At 41.0% G+C, this 23,560-nt stretch overlaps 2 protein-coding genes across 8 annotated transcripts in view; one reads left to right on the top strand and one right to left on the bottom strand.

The window, feature by feature from the left end:
• Positions 1–8,092: 8,092 nt before the first annotated feature.
• LOC306656731 (UDP-glucuronosyltransferase 1A9-like) lies at positions 8,093–16,398 on the bottom strand. 3 transcript variants are annotated; one of them, XR_013762623.1, is made up of 3 exons: positions 13,702–16,398; positions 9,033–9,251; positions 8,093–8,564 (listed from the first exon to the last, which is right to left on the bottom strand). XR_013762623.1 is itself a non-coding variant. In XM_079132292.1 (2 exons), the coding sequence occupies exons 1-2, from the start codon at positions 14,779–14,781 to the stop codon at positions 9,168–9,170; spliced, it is 1,164 nt and encodes a 387-aa protein (XP_078988418.1). In that variant the 5' UTR covers positions 14,782–16,398; the 3' UTR covers positions 8,093–9,167. The 3 variants fall into 3 exon arrangements, 1 of the variants encoding a protein (XP_078988418.1); XR_013762624.1 differs by having other exon boundaries at positions 9,099–9,251; XM_079132292.1 differs by having other exon boundaries at positions 8,093–9,251.
• A 383-nt stretch (positions 16,399–16,781) lies between these two features.
• Positions 16,782–23,560, top strand: part of USP40 (ubiquitin specific peptidase 40) — a 79,823-nt gene continuing 73,044 nt past the window's right edge. For 3 of the 5 annotated variants that reach the window (XR_013762622.1, XM_079132252.1, XM_079132254.1), the window contains exons 1-4: positions 16,842–16,962; positions 18,024–18,241; positions 20,714–20,781; positions 21,349–21,462. Coding sequence is in view for 3 of the 5 variants with exons in the window: in XM_079132252.1 (XP_078988378.1) it covers positions 18,043–18,241; positions 20,714–20,781; positions 21,349–21,462 (381 nt within the window). In the remaining 2 variants the exon portion in view is untranslated. Of the gene's footprint in view, positions 16,963–18,023; positions 18,242–20,713; positions 20,782–21,348; positions 21,463–23,560 lie in introns of those variants that run through there. The other 2 variants (XM_079132250.1, XM_079132251.1) reach the window with 2 other exon arrangements.

Below are 23,560 nucleotides of genomic sequence, written 5' to 3'. Positions count from 1 at the left end.
GCTGGAGAGGTAGGCACTAGGGTGAGGACTGCTCATAGGACACCAACTCAGTAGAGAGTAGTCACAGCATTTTAAACATTTAGTTCATTTTTAAAACCTAATTCATTTTTGAAGGCAATCAGGCACGCTTTATTCAAAGGGAACAAGGTGATAAGCCAGGGACCACTGCAATAGGGTCCTATGGGGTGAGGGGGGATCTCAACTCCACTTTATAAAAGGATAGATGCTATGACACATTTTTAAAATTTGTTATTGGGCATTATAATTACACATAATACTGGAATTACATTGCCATATTCTAACATGCACATAACATGACTTATCAACCTCCTCTCCAGTGTGCCCCCTCCCTCCCCTCCCCCATCCCCTTGATCAACTTGCTCTACTGATCTCCTTCCAACATTATCATTATTCTCTCATATGTGCAAGCTGGAGAGAAAAACATAAAAGGAATTCTTTTAAAAAAATGGATGTTGGGAAAAATAGAAAGACTCCAGAGTAGGTGATCGAGAGAGAAGGAGGAAAAGAGGATATAGGTAAGTACTGAAGAATAAAATCTACCAAATTATGCTTTGTCCATGTATGACCATACCACAGTGAATTCCAATTATATATATGTATATATATATATATAATTATTATGCTGTGATGAATTTAAAGAAAGTTAGAAAAATAAGATAATGTGAAAAAAAGGTTTGTGTCCTCATGCAAACAAAAGAACTCTTACAAGACACATTTTCCTCTCTCTTTTTAAACAGGGGTAATATATACCTGGCAAAATATTCCCATCTGTACCATTTTTTTAAAAATTTTTTTCTTCTTAAATATCTTTTTTTTATAATTTTTTTTATTGTAAACAAATGGGATACATGTTGTTTCTCTGTTTGCACATAGCGTAAAGGCATACCATTTGTGCAATCATAAATTTACATAGAGTAATGTTGTTTGATTCATTCTGTTATTTTTTCCCTTCCCCTCACCCCTCCATCCCCTCTTTTCCCTCTATACAGTCCTTCCTTCCTCCATACTTGCCCCCCTCCCTAACCCTAACTCTAACCCTAACACTAACCCCTCCCTCCCCCCATTATGTGTCATTATCCACTTATTAGCGATATCATTCGTCCTTTGGCTTTTTGAGATTGGCTTATCTCACTTAGCATGATATTCTCCAATTTCATCCATTTGACTGCAAATGCCATAATTTTATCATTCTTTATGGCTGAGTAATATTCTATTGTATATATATACCACAGTTTCTTTATCCACTCATCAATTGAAGGACATCTAGGTTGGTTCCACAGTCTGGCTATTGTGAATTGAGCAGCTATGAACATTGATGTGGCTGTATCTCTGGAGTATGCTGATTTTAAGTCCTTTGGGTATAGGCCAAGGAGTGGGATAACTGGGTCAAATGGTGGGTCCATTCCAAGTTTTCTAAGGAATCTCCACACTGCTTTCCAGAGTGGCTGCACTAATTTACAGCCCCACCAGCAATGTATGAGTGTACCTTTCTCCCCACATCCTCGCCAACACCTGTTGTTGTTTGTATTCTTGATAATCGCCATTCTAATTGGGGTGAGATGGAATCTTAGGGTAGTTTTGATTTGCATTTCTCTTATTACTAGAGATGTTGAACATTTTTTCCATATGTTTGTTGATTGCTTGTAGATCTTCTTCTGTGAAGTGTCTATTCATTTCCTTAGCCCATTTGTCGACTGGATTATTTGTATTCTTGGAGTAGAGTTTTTTGAGTTCTTTATAGATTCTGGAGATTAGTGGTCTATCTGAAGTATGATTGGCAAAGATATTCTCCCACTCTGTAGGCTCTTTCTTCGCATTGCTGATAGTTTCCTTTGCTGAGAGAAAGCTTTTTAGTTTGAATCTATCCCAGTTATTGATTCTTGCTTTTATTTCTTGTGCTATGGGAGTCCTGTTAAGGAAGTCTGATCCTAAGCCGACATGTTGAAGATCTGGACCTACTTTTTCTTCTATAATCTGCAGGGTCTCTGGTCTGATTCCGAGGTCCTTAATCCATGTTGAGTTTAGTTTTGTGCAGGGTGAGAGATATGGGTTTAGTTTCATTCTGTTGCATATGGATTTCCAATTCTCCCAGCACCATTTGTTGAAGAGGCTATCTTTTCTCCATTGCATATTTTTGGCCCCTTTGTCTAGTATGAGAAAATTGTATTTATTTGGGTTTGTGTCCGTGTCCTCTATTCTGTACCATTGATCTACCTTTCTATTTTGGTACCAATACCATGCTGTTTTTGTTACTATTGCTTTGTAGTAGAGTTGAAGATCTGGTATTGCAATACCCCCTGTTTCACTCTTCCTGCTAAGGATTGCTTTAGCTATTCTGGGTTTCTTATTCTTCCAGATGAATTTCATAATTGCTTGCTCTATTTCTGTAAGGTACATCATTGGGATTTTAATTGGAATTGCATTGAATTTGTATAGCACGTTAGGTAGTATGGCCATTTTGACAATATTAATTCTGCCTATCCAAGAACATGGAAGATCTTTCCATCTTCTAAGGTGTGCATTAATTTCTTTCTTTAGTGTTGTATAGTTCTCATTGTAGAGGTCTTTCACCTCTTTTGTGAGATTGATTCCCAAGTATTTTATTTTATTTTTTTTGAGGCTATTGTGAATGGGGTAGTTTTCCTAATTTCTCTTTCTGAAGATTCATCACTTATGTATAAAAATGCGTTGGATTTATGAGCATTGATCTTGTAACCTGCTACTTTACTGAATTCACTTATGAGTTCTAAGAGTTTTCTGGTGGAATTTCCAGGTTCCTCTAAATATATAATCATGTCATCAGCGAACAGGGATAGTTTGAGTTCTTCTTTTCCAATTCGTATCCCTTTAATTTCGTTGGTTTGTCTAATTGCTCTGGCTAGAGTCTCAAGAATGATGTTGAATAGTAGTGGTGAAACAGGGCATCCCTGCCTTGTTCCAGTTTTTAGGGGGAATGCTTTCAGTTTTTCTCCATTTAGAATGATATTAGCCATGGGCTTAGCATAAATGGCCTTTACAAAGTTAAGGAATGTTCCCACTATCCCTATTTTTTCTAGTGTTTTGAGCATGAAGGGGTGCTGTATTTTATCAAATGCTTTTTCTGCATCTATTGAAATAATCATGTGATTCTTGACTTTAAGTCTATTGATATGTTGAATTACATTTATTGATTTCCTGATGTTGAACCAACCTTGCATCCCTGGGATGAAACCCACTTGATCATGGTGCACTATGTTTTTAATATGTTTTTGTATGCGATTTGCTAAAATTTTGTTGAGAATTTTTGCGTCGATGTTCATTAAGGATATTGGTCTGAAATTTTCTTTCCTTGATGAGTCTCTGTCTGGTTTAGGTATCAATGTGATATTGGCTTCATAGAATGAGTTTGGGAGGGTTCCCTCCTCTTCTATTTTATGGAATACTTTGAGAAGTATTGGAATGAGCTCTTCTTTAAAGGTTTTGTAGAACTCGGCTGAGAACCCATCTGGTCCCGGACTTTTCTTTGTTGGTAGGCTTTTGATGACTTCTTCTATTTCAGAACTTGAAATTGGTCTATTTAAATTGTGTATGTCCTCCTCGTTCAATTTAGGCAATTCATATATCTCTAGCAACCTGTTGATGTCTTCGAAATTTTCTGTTTTGTTGGAGTATAGATTTACAAAATAGCTTCTAATTATGTTTTGTATTTCAATCCTGTCTGTTGTGATATTTCCCTGTTCATTCCGAATTTTAGTGATTTGGGTTTTCTCTCATCTTCTCTTTGTTAGTGTGGCTAAAGGTTTATCAATTTTGTTTATTTTTTCGAAGAACCAACTATTTGTCAATTTTTTGTATTGTTTCTTTTGTTTCAATTTCATTGATTTCAGCTCTGAGTTTAACTATTTCCTGTCTTCTACTACTTTTGGTGCTGTTCTGTTTTTCTTTTTCTAGGGCTTTGAGCTGTAGTGTTAGGTCGTTTATTTGTTCAGTTTTACTTCTTTTATTAAATGCGCTCCATGAAATAAATTTCCCTCTAAGTACTGCTTTCATAGTGTCCCAGACATTTTGATATAATGTTTCTTTGTTCTCATTTACCTCTAAGAATTTTTTAATTTCCTTCCTAATATTTTCTGTTATCCATTCATCATATAATAGCATATTGTTTAATCTCCAGATGTTGGAATAGTTTCTGTGTTTTACTCTTTCATTTATTTCTAACTTCAATCAATCCATTATGATCTGATAGAATACATGCTAGTGTCTCTATCTTCTTGTATTTGCTAACATTAGCTTTGTGGCATAATATATGGTCTATTTTAGAGAAGGATCCATGTGCTGCTGAGAAGAAAGTGTATTCGCTCTTGGTTGGATGGTATATTCTATAAATGTCCGTTAAGTCTAAATTATTGATTGTGTTATTGAGATCTATGGTTTCTTTGTTCAATTTTTGTCTGGAAGACCTGTCCAGTGGTGAGAGAGGCGTGTTAAAATCACCTAGTATTATTGTGTTATGGTCTATTTGGTTTCTGAAATTGAGAAGGATTTGTTTGACATACATGGATGAGCCACTGTTTGGGGCATAGATGTTTATGATTGTTATATCTTGCTGATTTATGCTTCCCTTAAGCAGTATGAAATGACCTTCTTTATCCCTTCTGACTAACTTTGGCTTGAAGTCCACATTATCTGAAATGAGGATGGATACTCCAGCTTTTTTGCTGAGTCCATGTGCATGGTATGTTTTTCCCCATCCTTTCACTTTTAGTCTATGGGTATCTTTTTCTATGAGGTGAGTCTCTTGTAGGCAACATATTGTTGGATCTTTCTTTTTAATCCAATCTGCCAGTCTATGTCTTTTGATTGATGAATTCAGGCCATTAACATTCAGGGTTATTATTGAGATATGATTTGGTTTTCCGGTCATTTGGTTCATTTTTTAAATTTTATTTATTTATTTGACACAACTTGTTTCCTCCTTTATTTGACAATTCCTTTAGGATAATTCCTCCCTTTGCTGATTTGCTTCTTTGTTTTTCATCTCTTCCTCATGGAATATTTTGCTGAGAATGTTCTGCAATGCTGGCTTTCTTTTTGTAAATTCTTTAAGCTTTTGTTCATCATGGAAGGATTTTATTTCATCATCAAATTTGAAGGTAAGTTTTGCTGGGTATAAGATTCTTCATTGGCATCCATTTTCTTTCAGGGCTTGAAAAATGTTGTTCCAGGCCCTTCTAGCTTTTAGGGTCTGGATTGAAAAATCTGCTGATATCCGTATTGGTTTCCCCCTGAATGTAATTTGGTTCTTTTCTCTCACAGCCTTTAAAATTCTGTCTGTATTTTGTATGTTAGGTATTTTCATTATAATGTGCCTTGGTGTGGGCCTGTTGTAATTTTGTGTATTTGGAGTCCTATAAGCCTCTTGAACTTGATTTTCCATTTCATTCTTCAGATTTGGGAAATTTTCTGATATTATTTCATGGAATAGATTGTTCATTCCTTTGGTTTGTTTCTCTAGGCCTTCCTCAATCCCAATGATTCTTAAATTTGGCCTTTTCATGATATCCCATAGTTCTTGTAGATTGTGTTCATGATTTCTTACCATCTTCTCTGTTCAACTTTGTTTTCAAGGTTAAATATTTTGTCTTCAATGTCTGAGGTTCTGTCTTCCAGGTGTTCTATCCTACTGGATATGCTTTCTATGGAGGTCTTAATTTGGTTTATTGTTTCCTTCATGTCAAGGATTTCTGTATGTTTTTTTTTTTCAATATCTCTAACTCTTTATTGAAATGATCTTTTGCTTCCTGCATTTGCTCTTTTAACTGTCGATTGGTGCAATCATTCAATGCCTGCATTTGCTCTTTCATCTCATCATTCAGTGTGTGCATTTGCTCTTTCATCTCATCGTTTGCTTCCCTGATCATTTTAATTATGTACATTCTGAACTCCTTTTCTGTCATTTCTTCTGCCATGCTGTCATTGGGTTTTATTGATGTAACATCTAGATTTGTTTGCGGCATTTTCTTTCCTTGTTTTCTCATATTGTTCAGGTATCAGTGGACCGCAGAGATATTGCAGATTTCCTCTATTGACTTCCAATGTCCCTGAAGATTTCTATATATATCCCCTCTTAGCCTTCAGTAGGCTGAAGTCTTGGAGGAAGTTGATAATGCGGTGCTCCACAAGGAAGCTGCCTCTCTAGGAGTGGTGGCCTTCAGGTGGGGTATATTCCCTGCTAGTGGGCAGAGGTGCCTCCACTTGTTGACCAATGGTCATCCAAAGGGGAACTAGGCTGCGGGCTAAGGCAAGGCCTGTTTGGGCCTGTGTCTCTGGTTTTACCGTCCTTGTGGGGAAACCTCACCTGGCAGGGAAGACTCACCCGGTGGGGAGGTCTCGCTGGTCAGTTCCCCTCCTAGAGGTTCCCCTCAATTTACAGCTACCACCTGGGCTGGGCTGCCTTCCTCTGCAATGTTCCCGGGGGCCCGGCCCTACCTCCTGGGCCTGGGAGCCTCATCCTTCGCAGATGAATCTCCTTAGGCTGCCCCTCCTCAGAGAATCTGCCCGCAGTCCTGGAACTTTCGCTCCGCCCCTAAGCGTGTGTCTGTGCGGCTCTTCCACCAAGAAGTCTCCTAGATCCTGGTACCCTGCTCTACACCTAATCGCCTGGCTATGCGGCCCCTCCTCTGAGCAGCCACCTGGGGCCCCGTACAATCGCTCTGAGTCCCAGAGACCCGCCGCATGCCTCTTCCTCCAGACAGCCGCCCGGTGTTCCGGTGCGGTCACTAGGAGTCCAAGCAACTCACTGCGTGCCTCCTCCTCCCACAAACTGCCCGTAGCCCTGGGCAATCACTCCGAGTGGAAGTGACCCGCCCCGTTCCTCCTCCTCCTCCAGGTAACCCCCCGGGTGTTCAGGAGCGGTCGCTCTGAGCGGCTCTTAATCCACGTGACACGCTGCACACCTCCTCTGGGCAGCCGCCCGGAGCTCTGGTGCGGCCACTCGAGACCAAGCGACCCACCGCACTTCTCCTCCAGGCAGCCCCCCTGTGTTCAGGAGTGGTCGCTTTAAGTCCAAACAACTCACCAATCGCCTCCTCCTCTGAGCAGCCGCCTGGAGCTCTAATGCAGTCCCTGCGAGTCCAAATGACCCACTGCGCTCCTCCTCCTCCTCCTCCTACTCAGGGCAGGCCCCGGTGTTCAGAAGTGGTCTGAGTCCAAACAGCTCGCTGCGCCGCTCCTCCTCTGGCAACCGCCTGTAGCTCTGGTGCAGTCACTCCGAATCCAAGTGGCCGCGCTCCTCCTCCTCCTCGTCCTCAGGGCAGGTCCCGGTGTTCAGATGTGGTCTGAGTCCAAACAGCTCGCTGTGCCGCTCCTCCTCTGGCAACCGCCTTTAGCTCTGGTGCAGTCACTCCGAATCCAAGCGGCCATGCTCCTCCTCCTCCTCAGGGCAGGCCCCGGTGTTCTGAGTCCACGCAGCTCTCCTCGCCGCTCCTCCCCTGGGCAGCCACCGGAGCCCCAGTGGTTGCTCCGAGTCCAGCGCTGTGCTGAGCGGCCTCCTCTACGACGCTCCCAGTTGTCCGAGTTCACTGCTCCAGCGGGGGGAGGGGCGTCTCGCCGGGCAGCTCTACTTCACACAGTTCCCTGCGTTCCGGGACTACCGCCCCATCCGGGACGCCTCCCCAACGGGAGAGACTCACCCAGCTGCTTTCAGTTGGTCCCAAGTCTCTCAATATCTCCTCTTTTGAATCCTGAGTCATGGAGCAACATGAAATGCAGCCACCCTCTAGTCCGCCATCTTGAAACCCCATCTGCACCATTTTAAAGTGAAGAATTCTGTGGCATTGAGGACACTCACAATCTGTGTGACTACCACTCTCTAGTTCTAGATTTTCATCATCCAAAGGAAATCCTTTGCCCATGAAGCAATAGCTCCCCATTCCCTGCCCCCTCATCTCTGCTGTCTCTGGACTCGCCTATCCTGGGTATTTTTATAACTAGAACGACATGTGTGGCCTTTGGTGTTTGCAGGACTCACGTTGTGTAGCATGTACCCACACTTCACTTCTGTTTGCAGGTGTGTGCTGTTCTGCTTGAATGCCTGTTTTTTCATCTGTTCTGCTGAGATGTCTGAGGTTGTTCTGCCTTGTCACTGCTATGAACTCTGCTCCCACAAACACTCATACAAGCCTGTACTTCGGAACCTGCTTTTAATTTGGGGCAGGTACTTGGGAGTGGACTTTCTGGGCATATGGTATTTCTGTTTCACCTATGAGGGAACCACAAACTGCTTCTGCTTCAGAAAATACAGAAAATCACAGCAATGGAAAGAGACAAGTGGCACTTGGAGATGCAGAAGAGCAATGTTTGTTCAGACTGGTGCAGGCTCAGTGGTCTTCTCCAAAAGCTGAGCACAGCCCTTTGTTCTCACTTATCTTTTATACAGTACAGACTTCTGGGTCTCAAGACTTTTCATGCAAGTAGCGTGATCCCTCCCCCCTTCTCCAGGCAGCTCTGGTCCCTCTCACAGCCACTGAGCAGCAAAATAACAGAAGCTGAAGGAGCAGTTGCAGCTATTACAGAAATGAAAAGAACCTCTTAGGAAGGAGTTGCCCCTTCACTTCCACAGTGGCTGTACCACATTACATGCTGGTGGGCAATGCATGAGGGATCTCATTTCTCCACATCCTCAACACTTATTTTACTTGCTTTTTTTTTTTAAGTGTTGTCACCCTTGTAGGTAAATGGGTTCTTATGGTATCTACTTGCACTTCACTGATAACTAATGTTCTTGAGCAACTTTTCTAGTTTATCATTCAGTTCTATAACTTACTTGGAGAGACATTACCCATTTTTTAAACTGGGTCATTTCAGCTGTTTTAGATACTAAAACTTATCAGATATGTGATTTGCAAGTACTTTCCTTCCGGGGGCTACCTTTTCACTCTCTTGTGTGTGGCATTTAATGCCAAAGGTTTTTATCTTGATGAAGTAGAAATTACTTTTGGTTATTGTTGTTTCTTGTGCTTTTTGTGCCATACCTGAGGCACTATTGCCAAGCTCATGAATATTCAACACTATGTTCTCTTCTAAGAGTAAAGTTTCACTTTTCCTACTGAAGGCTTAGATTCACTTGAAGCTAATTTTTAAATACTGCGTGAAGTGAGGACCCAACTTCATTCCTTTTCATGTTCATACTTAGTGATTCTGACAACATCTGTTGATGAGACTAACAGTTTCCCAGTTGAGAGGTCTTGGCACTCTAGTAAAAAAAAAAAAAAATCGATTAGGTGAATACGTGTGGATTTACTTCTGAATTCTCAGTCATATTCCATTCATCAATGTCAAGCAGAAAATTTGGAGGTCCTTGAGGAAATTTAATTATGCAGTGCGATATAGATGATATTCTAGAATAACTGATTTTACTAAGTGTAAAAAGGATATTGTGGTTATATAGGTAATTTTTTTCCATTTAGGAAATTATTTAGGGATATCATGGATTTCCTTTACAAAATTGACAATTAAAAAAAAATTAAGACAGAGGAATGTGAACAGATAAATTGGTACAGCACGATATTAAAATTCATTTTATCTAAAGATGGATATATAGATGTTCAGGACATAGTCTCCTTTGTGTATGTTTGAAAACTGAAAAAATGTTAAACATATAATCTTGGTGAGAGGTCCTGGGCTAAACACAAATAGCTATTTTAGAAATTGGATTGTGGAATGGAACTAAAATATGAGAGAAATGGGATGAGGACTTATCCTTACTACTAGATAACTGCAGCCAACTCCCAAATTTCCACATCTAGAACTACCCTGACTTCCTCCCAGTGGGACTGCATTACTAATTGCAAAAGACTGGGAGTAACTGCTTCCCCCTCCCCCCATTAAAACACTTCTAACATTCTTCAAATGATGACCTGTGCCTTGTTAAAGATTCAGTGAAGCCGGGCTCAGTGGCACACAACTGTAATGGAGGCTGAGGCAGGAAGTTTGCGAGTTCAAAGTCACACTCAGCAACTTAGCAAGGTCCTAAGCAACTCAGTGAGAACCTGTCTCTAAAAAAAAAAAAAAAAAAAATACAAAATATGGCTGGGGATGTGGCTCGGTGGTCGAGTGCCACTGAGTTCAATCCCTGGTCCCTGCCCCCGCCCAAATTCAATGAAACCCTTGGATATAATTCCTCTGGATAGACTCACGGAATTTTGTTACAGGACACCATCCTCAAAACCCCCTCTGCAGGACCCAAGACACACAAACAACATGCCCTTCAAGCACATACACACACACACACACAGAGTAACACACACTAACATCACTGTGTTCTTCTGGTTAAATATGGTTCCTGTTCTCCAGCAACACAAACATTGTTTGATTTTTAAGAGATACTCTGCCGGTATGAACAAAAAGACAGAAACACAAACACTCCATAGCTCTCTGGATGAAAATTTCTACAGTGTACCTGGGCTGTACCCAGGCTCCTAATCAAAGGGCCCTCTGAGATCTGAATTCCTCTTTGAGAATTGTGCTTGCATTATATTTATAAGTGTATAGTGTCTCCCAATGTATAAGAGTTTGCATCCATATATATCCTTTAATACACATATAAAAACAAGTGTTTTATTTTTTTAAATGTGTTATACATAAAAACACACATTGGAAACATGGTTCAAAGTTTAATGTTTTATAGGCACTTCTAAATGATGGTAGTATATAGAGAGATCCTGTATCCCTAAAACCCTCAGGTGACGCACTGAGCGACCCTGAACTCACTGTAGGTTCAGCAAGGTGCAGGGCCCCACCCCCAGGGCAGAGGGCAAGAGCACAGGCAGTGCCTCTTGGTGATGGGCACAGTGCTGACAGAGTAAAAGGGAGAAGGGCCTGTTGAATGACTCAGCTTGTTAAGATCCTGCAACTTGCTCTCCTTGCTTGGTCTTCCCAAGAGCAGAAAGCCACACCTAGCTTTAACATGCCCAAAAGCATGGTCTCCCAGGGCACATTCCCACCAGTGAAAATGAACAGAAACCCTGCACAAACACCCACCAGCATGGGAGAGGATGGGACTCTGTTACAAAGTGTATTTAGCAGGCCAAAAGCCAGAACCACAGATAAAAATGCATAGATCATCCCTAAGAATATACTAGATAATATATGAAATGTTCAACCAGGAATTGGCCACTATGCATTTGCCAAGAACATTTCTTTTGTATTTATCAAGATTTCTTCTGTTGCAAGTGACTGAATACCCATGTCAAGTGCCTGGACCAGTAATACAATCACTTATTTCAATAAAAGGAAAATAAGTGATGGAAACACCAGCAGAGGGAATGACTTGCATATGCTATTACACACCAAATCAATCTTACAAGCTAAGAAAAATAGAGGTATATAACGAGATATTAAATAAATGCACAGAAGCTGTCCTTTAACTACCAATAACCAGTTTAAAACAAATAAAACTTGCCCTGTACACAAATAATAAAATGCCTAGAAATATATTTTAAGAAGGAAGATAAAATGATTATATAAATCAAATGAACATTTTGATGATGGACATTTTAAAACCAGTAGGGTAAAGAACAGTGACCAGGAGGAGGAAGGGAGGGAGGGAAAGGAAACAAACAGGGAAATGAAACTGACGAATTATGTGACGACCATGTGTAAATATGTAAGTCCCACAATTATATAGTTATATGGACCAATAAAAAAATCACCTCAGAAATAAATTCACCCTAGGCAGGTTCTGATATAAGCCAATTCAATGACGCTAATTTGTGTAAATAGATACAATTCTTCCAGATGATTAGACCACACAGATTTTGTGAAATAACTAAATGTAAACACCTAATTGTAGCTAAAACAAACAAACAAACAAACAAACAAACAAACAAAAAAAACCCTGGAATGTGTAAAAGGGAATACATCTTCCTGAAAAGGAAGAAAAAACAAAAAATGTGCCAATGTTTCAATGAAAACGTTGAATTTCATATTAACACAAATTGTTTTTTTTTTTTGTGGACCTCAACAAAACAATCTAACCCTTTATGAAGCAGCATACATAATGTCATCACCACGAACATTCAGATAAACAGTGAGACATACGTATTTAAGTTTATCACAGACCAACTCACTCAGAACATGGTAGTGCCTTATAAGTAGGTAAGTCAATGGGACAAAACGGAGAGTGCTGAGCACAAAAAATAAAAACAAATATACATATTGCAGTTCAGTGTAATGGATGAAGAAAGGAATTAGGACCAAAAGATTTTGGGACATCAGACTATACTTGCAGGAAACTAATAAAATTAGATGCTTGAACTGTGTACTTAAAGGACTCTTTGCAAATGAAAAAAGGTAGCTATACAGGAAGAGTTGACAAAAATGAAACATGATGTGGAAAACTGTTTTCACATCTCAGGTCAGGAAAGACATACACAAGTTCAGATCCAGAAACTCTTAAAGAAAACCTTGACCACTTTAACGCCACAAAATTGAAAATCCTACACCATAAAAGATGAAGAGCAGCTCCTGAAAATTTACTCACAGCACATATTAAAAAGCTGTGTCAATATCCAAATAGACGACTGGAGAAACTAGTTATGAAAAGACAGAAGCTATAAGAAAAATGGCTAACAAATGTGAATATGAAATTCCCAAGATGGGCTGGGGAGATAGCTCAGTCGGTAGAGTGCTTGCCTTGCATGCTCAAGGCCCTGGGTTCGATCCCCAGCACTGCAAAAAAAAAAAAAAAAAGAAAGAAAAAGAAATTCCCAAGAGAAGAAATGCAAATGCCCAACATATCTGTGGAAACAGGAAGCAAAAACTGAAGCAGTTACACTCAATATGTTGCCCAGAAAATCGACAAAACTTACAAGTTACCACACCTGGACCTGGAGAACGTATGTAAAAGCTACAGCTCTCATACACGGCTGATCAAAGAGGGCCGGTGCTCAAGACCCTGCAGGCTGTTTAAACGTAACAGGAGCACAGCATCTGACCAGCAGCTCTACTCCTAGGACACTCCCAGGGTACAAAGAAAACAGCAAGAATATGAAACAGGGGAGTGGGAAGAAAACATTTCAGAATGGTCACTGCAGTCTTGTTCAAAGAGGCAAAGAGCACAAACAGTGTCACTACCTATCACTATTGGTTGTTTCAAAAGAAAATGGTATTCAAAGCTTTCAATGCAATTAGCTGAATGAAAATGTTGACTTTATAAGTACTGGACTGTGAACATGTCTGCAATACATTGGCGAGTGACATGCAAACTAAAGAACTCATTACACTTCATTAATAGATATTATTTAATAAAACAGGTGCAAAGTTTGCAGTAGATGCAGGAATACATATACAGAAATTTCAAAACAGGAAAAAATACAGACAAAACTGCTCAGAACACTTTCCTATAGGATTGGCAAAAGTGAATGGTTCACATCCTAATGTGTTTCTCAGGATTCTTCTGAAGCACTACTAGAAATGGAGCTTAGAAGTGACATAAATTCCATCACTGCTATGCACATCAATGTCAACGAGGCCAGCTTTATAAAATTTGCTAACCCACGGTTAAGGAACAGGCACAAAACAATTGTTAACCCAGGAAGAAATTCCAGATGCAATGAATGCAAATAACAAGCCACAGCTCAGTAAGAATCTTTCTTAACGCCCAAAGCCAGGTTTCCTCTGTGTGCCAGAGACACAACGTACCTTGGGCAGTGGCTTCCCCTGATGGCAGTTGATTCCACCAACGAAGATCATGTTGGGCATCACAGGTCTGGCATCAACCAAAACAAAGTCAATTCGTAGTAACCAAATAGATACTTGGCTGAAGAGATCATATGGTGTGACAGGTGTTTGGAGAACTTCAGAGGCGATTTCCAAGGCAGTTTTGAAAAAATGGGGGCAAAATAAAAGCTCCCCCAATCGGTTTATATGGTTCTCTACTCTCTCCTTGAAAGTCATGGTACCTGAAACCTTCATGAAATGTCTGGGAACATAAGACAGAGGACTGGGGCACTGAGCACCTTCTTCAACATAGTGGCAGTATACTCCCCTGGTGAAGACCACGGATGGAAGTGAAAAGTATTTGGCAACAACCAAGCCACACACATCAAAAGGATCCAGAAACACTGCATCAAAAGAGCTCTTCTTTAAGAAGTCCACTAATTTCTTGTCATTAAACAAACTCCTACACCTTGAAAATGTGATGTCAAAAAATCCTTTAGATGAACCCATTGCTAGACCATACATACCTTCTTCCAGAGATTTCCACTGAGTTTCAGCAAAAACCTTGAACTCATGATCCAAGTCCTCCAGAGCGTAAGAAGTTGAGTAAGTCTTCACTGTAATATTGGATGCCTTCCCCAGTTGCCAACTCACCTCTGGCATGACAGCAACCACCTCGTGCCCTCTGTGGATGAGTTTCTCCACAATCGAGCGCATGTTCAACCAGGGGCTGCCATCCATGGGCACCACCAGCAGCTTGCCTGCCTGGGCAAAGCCAGATGCCAGCAGCAGACACACACACAGAGGAAGGGGGGCAGGCAAAAGAGCAGGAGCCATGGGAAGCTGAAGCCCAGCAATCCAGCTGCTTGGATACAAAGCCCAAGGCATACAGTAGGCGGAAGAAGTGCAGGCACTTAAATACCAGAAGAGTTGGGGTGTATTCAGAATTTGTGGAAATATATGACACCCACTGCCAATGATTTTCTCAGAAGAGTCTTGATTAATGAATAACATCCATTGACCTACCCTGCTTGTATGTTTTCCAGGGTTAGGATAGCTCATGATCTTTGCCTTGAAGCAGCAGCATGCCCTGAAACACAATGTGACTTTAGTAACAGGATGATTAAGCAAAAAATTGGGACTTGGTCATCTAGAAGGATGAAAAGGCAAACCTCAAGAAAGACTGCATTTTGGAATTTCTCCTAAATGAAACCGGGACTTCATCTTCAGAGCACTGAAGACTCTGCTCAGAATAAAATGGGAGGTCCAGCTTCAAGGAGCACCTGGAAGTCCCTTAGCCCCACCTGCTCCCTGGCAATGAAACTGTGGTTCCTGACAGTGTGACATGGACGTGCACTGCTGCCGTCTCTTCCACTTTCAGCAGGATTCAGGCTCCATTTCCAACCCTTCTGAAGCTCTGAGATGCTGCAACAGGATTGAGAGTCCACTCCATGGACCATGCCAGGGATTTCATCCAGCATGGCTGCCATCTGTGGTGACTCGCTTTCTCTTGACACCTCCAGAGCAGTGGTGTCACCCAGTCAGTGTTTGCTGAGCCATGATGTCATGTCCTAGCCAGAGATTGAGACCTCTGCTGTGGGCCATGACCCATGGGCCTTCCTTCAGGGCTCCATGTGCTTCTCTCCCACACTCTACTGAGCACTCCATGTGGTCACAGGGCATGTATTCTTCATGTTTCCACCCTCCTTCCACAGGACCCACACTAAGGGAGAAAATACAGAGAAACACACAGGGACAGAGAGAACACAGAGAACTCACACCAGGACAGTTTGCTGCTTTGGACTCTACTGCATTGGGTGGTTTACATACCTTCTCAGGTGAGCACTATAATGCTATAACTATAATGCACCAATTTAAAAATGTGGGAAAATAAAAAAAGGAAATTCTCGAACATTCTACAAAAGGGACAAACCTTGAAAATATGGTACATAAATCAGCAAGTCACAAAAAGACCAATACGATATGGCTCAACTTATATAAGGTATCCACAAGTCATGTTTGTAAAGTTGCAGAGTGGAATGCTGGTTTTCAGTGTCTGGGAAGAGGAGGGAATGTGGAGTTACTGTTTAATAGGTGCATAGTTTCAGTTTGGGAAATGACGGTTTTGTATATGGATGGGGGTGGATGGTATTAAGTACACTCCTACTACTGCAGCAGACTTTTAACATGGGCAAGAAGGCAAATTCTATATGATATATATTTTACCAGAATCAAAAATAACAGTTTTTAAAAAGAAAACCAAGGTTATACACTGTATAAATAATCCAAAAAAGTAAACCATGGAATCAGCTCAATAGGCACAAAAGAACTGTTTATAAAAACCAAAATGCATTACTAATAAAAAGTTCTCTGCAAACTAGGAAAAGAAATTAACTAATCAAAGGGCATCTTAGAAAAGCCCACAGCTGACATCACATTCAACGGCAAATGAATGAATTCTTTACTGTTCAGATGAGACTGAAGTCCAGGATGGATGCTCTGACCACTCGGGTCCATCCTTGTTTTGGAGGTGTAACCCAGAGCGCTCGAGCACAAGAAAGAAAGAAATCCCATTCAGATCTGAAAGTAATAGTAAAATTGTCTCATTCCCAGATAGCATGACCAGCAATGTTGAAATTCCAACAGAAACTACAAAAATCTCCTAAGTAAATTTAGAATAATCGCAAAATACAAAAATCAATACTGCAAAATAAGTTATGTTTGTATAATATATCAAATACACTCTACTGTTATGTATATCTAAAAAGAACAAATAAAAAGTACTCAAAAATCTACTTTAGGGGGTTTGGGGGTGGCAGTATAGCTCAGTTGTAGAGTGCTTACCCAGCATGCACACAGCCCTGGTTCAAGGAAAGAAAAAAAAAAATCAACTTAATTCCGGAAGTGGAGTCTAGAAACAGCTCACAGAAAGTGCTCAGTGGGAAAAAGGAGAACATTGTGAGGGTTTTTTACGTTTAGTGCACTCTCACGTACATTACTTACAATTCGTGAAGACGAAATAAACACTGAGGAAGGTACAAAGTTTCGGGGCACCCTGGGAGGCGCGGCGCGCGCGCGGGGCACCCTGGGAGGCGCGGCGCGCGCGCGGGGCACCCTGGGAGGCGCGGCGCGTGCTGATACCTGCGTTTTCGGAGACCCGCCCTCGCCAACATGGCAGCTCCCACCTGGGGCGCGTCAAGTCCCTTCGAGTTCTGGCTGGGGTGGGGGTCTGTGCATTAGGCAGTAAGTGGAACCAGCGCCCGGGGATCCGGGAGGGACGTGGGAAGCTAGCGATGGTGTGGCGGCGCGGTCTGGCTAGGGCGAGCGGAGAGCGGCCGGGCCTGCCCGGGGACGCGGCGCGCTCGGCGTGGAGTTGGTGGTTGCGGGCCAGTGTCCCGCGCAGGGCTGGAGGGTCGGAGGGCCCGAACCTCGGCCGTGGAGTGCGGGAGCCGGGAATCCAGACTTTGACCTCCAGGCCAGACTCTGGAGTTGCACTTCTGTGCTTTTTTTCTGAGGAATGAGTTGAAAAGGATAATTGCACTTCGCGGCTTCCTGTCACTTGGAACCTGCTGGGCGCTTTGTGTTTCTCGTCACCAAGTGACCCTCTGCCACAGTCGGTGTACAGTTAGGCGCAGGTCACCTGGGTCCCAGGGCTCATGTTCCTCTCGGCGAAGTGACCGGAGGACCTCGAGAGCGCACCACGTGCGTGGCAGTCTTCCTTCCCCCAGAGACCTCCTCCCTACTCTCCAGCTTGGGGACAATATTCTAAACTGCTGTGAAGACGGTTGATTTGATCCATTTTGTCATTTAAATATGCTCTGGTACCAAGTCCTGAGGAGCGCGAGACGCAGAGATTTTAGTAAGCAATCGATGGTCCCAAGGCCCCTGCCAGTTCTCAGAACCACCCCACTGGGGGGACTAGGTTTGGTGATGGGCTTTCATTTCACTTGGTGATGCAAATAGGCCGTTTTGAAAGTAGCCTTCATTTATTGTGGGCCCAACTGTGTGTGCTAAGTGCCCTTCTCCTATTATGTCATGTGTTTCAATGACCCCTATAGGACATACTGGTATCCCATTTTACCTATAAAACAGGCTAAATAACTTGCCAACGGTCACACAAGTTGGTTAGGATGCTGGCAGACATGAAAAAAAAAATTCAGATTTTGCTGTTTCCAAAACAAAAACTGCATATGTTCAAAAGAACAGTAACAAAATGGACAACCTAAGTGTAAGGTAGGAAGATCTGGGGAAAGCTTATTTTTTTTTAAATAAAAGCATTTGTATAACATCATTTCTTTTTAAAGGATAGTATTTGGTTTCACAATGTTTGGGGACCTATTTGAAGAGGATTATTCCAGTGTGTCAAATAATCAGTATGGAAAAGGGAAGAAATTAAAGACTAAAGCTTTGGAGCCACCTGCTCCTAGAGAATTCACCAATTTAAGTGGAATCAGAAATCAGGGTGGAACATGTTACCTCAATTCCCTTCTTCAGACTCTTCATTTCACACCTGAATTCAGAGGTATGCTATGTTACATACATTTGAATAGTAATATGTGCGATCCACTTTACGTGTAATTAATTATACAAAATCACAAATAGACAAAGGATCTTAAAGATGTAATCCACAGTATTTGTATTATGGCAGATATAAGAAGAATGGATGTTACTCTCTGCAGAGAAATGTGATGCTTAAATTACTGTAAATATATTCTGTGTGAATATAGTGTTTGATCACAAAATTAAAAATAAGACAATATATTTTCTTCCTATAATTTAAAGTATACAACATAAAGACAATTCTATCACTAGTAGCAGAATTCATTATTGTTATTTATATTTTGAGTTGAAAACTTTCTCCAAAGTAGCAAACACTTAATCCTAGTTTACTGAACAATATATTCTGACATTTAGAGTGGGAAGGAATATCACATTATTTATACACATTCATGGTTGTTTGTCTGCATTTCTGAAATCCAGAAAGCTCTGACCCTGATCTGATCTGTCTTGAATTTCTTTACCCTCAGAACCTGACCCAGTATGAAGCTATTCAGAGTCCTTACTTATCTCACTTGGGTGAATACTCAGATATTTATTGCAGGAATACTAATCTGCTTGATTAATGAACACTGTGTGTCCCAGACCCTGCTGGGAATGAAAAGTAATATACATAACACTTCCTTCATATGCCTAAAATTTAGAAATTCTGAATTCCAAAGATCCATGGATCTTAGTGCATGGGATTAGCTATATTAAAAAGGGAATTTATTGTGAGGATAAAAGGACTCTCCCAGAAATCAACTCTGAATTCACTGGACCCTTGATTTTTTGCCCCTGTCTCTACATGTTTGCAGCTTCCTCCACATGATTCTTAGCATCTATGTTCCTTTGCTTCTAGAATGAGCATTGTTTTGCTGTCACGTGGCTCTAATTTGGACATCCCCAATTGTCACTTGACTTCGTAGCTCTGTTCTTCACAGGGTCTCCATATTGTGAGAATAGAAACCTTAGTCATCATAGATCTGAGTGCTGTGTGCCCCTTCCCACCACCACCCAGTTTATTGAATCTTAAAGATGTCTTCTGTTTCTAAGCTTAGAAAGACTTCCTTCTCCATAGATTCAGTAAATATTACCATTGTCTCCTTCCCAAGACTGTTTTAATGGATTAAATTGCATGTAGGATTTAAGAGTGGTGTCTCTCGTCCTTGACCCCATTTCCATAAAAATATCTCCCTGATGCAGTCAGTAATTCCACTCTTAGAAATTTTCAGCACTAATAACCAGATTCCTAAGAGGGATAAAACTTTTCCATGTTTTAATGTGGTTGAAGTTAAAGGGCAACTTGAAGTAGAAAAGTAACTACAAGGAGAGGCTGAGGAGGAAGGCGAGGGGATGAAACAGGTCATGGAGAGTACCAGAAGGTAGGAGTAGGGTGGAGAGTCACAGGTCAGCTTCCTCTTGGCTGGCCAGGCACATGGTTGACATCATTGTGTGGCATGTACACTCCTATACAGCTTAGCGTGATTCTGATACAGACAAGGTGGGGGTTGTGATTTGGAAACAATAAGGACTACAGAGCACTGGAGGAGAAAACTTAAAGTTTTTGGAACAGTGTTTTAAGGAGTAAGGCTACATCAGGTTCCATTGTCCTCCTGGTACACTCTCCCACAAGAGTGTCGTGAGAGAGGATCATAAAAGACCTTGTATGGTTTTGTGCTGTAACCTGTCGATTTGTAGTTCTTTTTTGCCCAGTCCCACTACTAGTGGGGAATATAACTTTTACCACAGTAATTGCTAGAGCAGCTGGGGTTTTCAGTAGAGACACACACACCCCCTCCTAATCTCCCTGGAATGTAGCCAAGTTTCTCTGAAGGAATTTCTGCCAGTTTGTATAGAGACTTCTCAAAAAATTCAGTTATTTCCCCATTGGGTCATCAATTTACATGTTGGATTATAAAAAAAATTTCTGGAGACTGGCCAGGGGCTGCCAGCTTCTTTTTCTAGGTAGGATCACTACTACCATCTGCCATGAGGTTATTAACCTCAACATGGAAAAGATGTTTTCACATCAAAGAAAGGAAGGGCGCAATCTCCAGGTAAAAGATAGTCCCACCTATGAAAGGCCCATTGGCAGGCCTACATGTGAAAATACACATTTACAACATTTGTATGTTTCTTAAGGTTCCTCCTGGCTTTTGGGTCCTCCTGCCATAGGCAATGGGAAGCAAAGAGTTAATGTGACTGTTAGTAGTTTCCTGGGTAGAAATGAATTTTTTTTTTATGGCTCTCCTATTGTGAAACCTTAGCATGTCACTTTATTTTCTTAGAGTTGGTGGTTAAAAACATTAAAAGAAAACAAAATGTGTAGATTAAGGATGTAAACATTGTAGCAATCATATTTCTGAATCTTTAACTAACTTTACCTTATGGTAGTCTTAGCTTTCTAAACATTTTTTTTTAAAATGAAATTTGATTCTACTTTTTTTTTTTTTAGAAGCTTTATTTTCTCTTGGTCCAGAAGAACTTGGTTCTTTAGAGGATAAGGATAAACCTGATGCAAAGGTAGTAAATCCAATTTATTGGGGTGTTTTGGAGTATTGAGGAAATGTTTCTTAAGGAATTAAGTTCCTTGTTCACAGAAAGCAGTTATTTTATTTATTACCAAATATGGTCTTTATTTTCATAAAGTGATCTATATTCTACTAGCAGTGAAATTTTCCTTCCAAACAAGATTTACCTTCCCAGATGTAATGCTGCTGTTGCTTTATAAACATACATGAGTGAGAGATGTGTCCCTGGAAAGTTCCTTCATTCATCTTTTGACATATATCTGTTCCAGAGATATTTATCAGTCTATGATCACTTGGGTGGATTATTAGGGCCTGTGTGTGTTTTAATATTTACCTGAACTATATCGAGGTAGAAAACTCCAGATAACACGACTTTTTGAATTGAATTAGAATTTTCAAATAACCGAATTTTAATTAGGTCTCCCTTTAAAGTGAGTAGTTGTTGAACTTTCTCCTAAATGAACAAAGAAATAAGAGAAAACTGGCATACATTGCTTTGAAGAACCCTCACCCGGCACTTGAAAGAGTTCATTCCGAAATGCATTTGTTTCTCACCCAGGTTCGAGTCATACCTTTGCAGTTGCAGCGCTTGTTTGCTCAACTTCTGCTCTTAGACCAGGAAGCTGCATCCACGGTGGAGCTCACCAACAGCTTCGGGTGGACCAGCGACGAGGTATGAAGAGCCCTGAGGAAGTTATCAGCTGTAGAGGGAAAAAAGCAATGCTGGTGTGTCATGTTGTTTGACTTCTTCTAGTTTTGTCTTAGAGTCTCAATACGTTCAAATGTTTCCTTCTCACAATAAGTAATTATAAGTACAAGTATATTTTCAGATACTTGCTACGTGCAGGTTTAATGACTGGCTGTGGTTTGAGATTGGGGAGAAAGTTGTGAATACAGAAGTACAGGAGCTAAGAATCTGGTGGAGGCACAACATTTATTTCATAGAAATCACTTACCCATTATGTGGCCAACTGCTCATCACCTTTTTGGTATTTGACTAACAGTAGTAGATAAATGGTGAGTAAACTTTCTGAATTCTGTCTTTGTGGTGTACTTTGTATGTGAATCCAGATCTAATGGGAACTTTTGCTTCCATCAGAGCAGTTCTCTGCAGGTTTTCTCATGCTCTCTGTTCTCTCTTGCCTCTGACTATCTTTCTTCCTATATCCTATTGTGAAGCTTCCTCTCAGATTTTAGTTGAGTCCCTAAACAGTATTCTACAACACACTAATGCTAATCGTTGGTCAGCAACAAGTAAAGATGCTTACCATCAATATCAGTGAGTTGTTAGCTATTCAAATTCAAGCAAATTTTTACTGAATAGATGTATTGCTGCAAAGACGAGTGTGGGAGACAGTCCAGCTTTAAAGAGGCAGGGATAGGAACTGTTACGTTGCCTTCCACAATTAGCTCTGAAGTGACTGGGAACACTCCTGACCTAGGTGACACCACATTGTCATCCAAGAGGTAGGACGTGGACTTTGAAGGGAAGTGATGTGATAATACATTCCCTAAATAAGTGTGTTAAATTTGAGGTATAGGGCTGCTGCCTCGAATTAATTCCTTTTTCCTTCCCTTTTAAAAAAATAACCATTTCATTGAGCTATACATGCCATAAAATTCACTCTTTCAAAGGGTACAATTCATTGTTTTTTAATATTTTCACAGAGTTGTATGACCATCACTACCATCAATTTTAGAAACATTTTTACCAGCCAAAAAAGAGACTCCATACCCATTTGCAGTCCCTCCCCATCACCCTCTTCCCCCAGCCCCTGGCAGCCACTAGTCTGTTTTTCTGTCATGGATTCATAGGAATGAAATTGTGCAATATGTGACCTTTTGTAACTGGCTTCTTTCAGTTAAGATGATGTTCTCAAGTGTATTTGTCTAGTGCTCATGTTCATTCCTTCTTACTGTCAAATGTTATTCTGTTGGGTGGATATTACACATTGTGTTTTATGATGTAGTCCTCAGTCAATGGATTTCCCTTTGTTTTTGATAGTGAGCACCTGCTAAGTTACTGGCTTCATACTTCTTAAAGCCATGAAAACCTTTTCTATTTTATTTTTTCTAAGTAAAAATTTTAAAGAAACCCTTTAGGCCTAGACTAATGGTAGGAGAGGGTCTCCAGTGCACCTTTGCCAAATGATGGATTATTCAAAAACTGAGCCTGAAAACTGCTGCAAGTTTTTTCTTCCCTTTCAGGCAGTGATAGAGGACAGATTTCTATCTTTGGGTGTCTTGTACTTGAAAAGACAAAAGAAGATCCTCAGCCCTACCCCTGGCTCCAGCTTCCATCCCCTTCATCTGCCGCTGGTCATGTGAAACTTGTTTTTCTATTGTCCTCCCTCACTGCCTCCTCTGCACTCTGCATGTGTTCCTGTACCTCCTTTCTGCTTTTCCTATTGAAGTCAACAATGATATCCATGTACCAAGGTCGGAAGACATTCTCCATCCCCAGCTGGGTACAGTAACACTCAGCCACCTAGCCCCAGCTCCTCCCAGTTCCCAGGACCCACCCTCCTGATTCTCCCTCTGTCAGATCTTTCTCTCATCTGTGCCTCTTAACTGGCAGTGCACCCTTGGCTTGGTTCATAAATTGTTCTTAAGGAATAGCTAACACTCAGCTAGTGACTCAAAATGAATTTAAGCACATTCCATCTGGAGAGTCTTTCTGAGTACTAAGTTAGTTTTGGTTTTGTTGGCTTATACTTCAAAGGTCTAGATTATAGACCTTCTCTAATGTTAATACTTAATCATATTCACCA

The sequence above is a fragment of the Sciurus vulgaris genome (genome assembly GCF_902686455.1).
Source record: "Sciurus vulgaris genome assembly, chromosome: 3".
Classification (NCBI taxonomy): domain Eukaryota; kingdom Metazoa; phylum Chordata; class Mammalia; order Rodentia; family Sciuridae; genus Sciurus; species Sciurus vulgaris.
This window is presented reverse-complemented; position numbering and strand designations above follow the sequence as displayed.

Bases quoted from the DNA above. Each gene is read 5' to 3' on its own strand.
- LOC306656731 (XM_079132292.1), bottom strand. From the start codon at position 14,781: ATGAGCTATCCTAACCCTGGAAAACATACAAGCAGGGTAGGTCAATGG. The intron at 9,252-13,701 runs GTACGTTGTGTC...TTTTTACTAGAG, and splicing joins AGGGGAAGCCACTGCCCAAG to TGCCAAGACCTCTCAACTGG.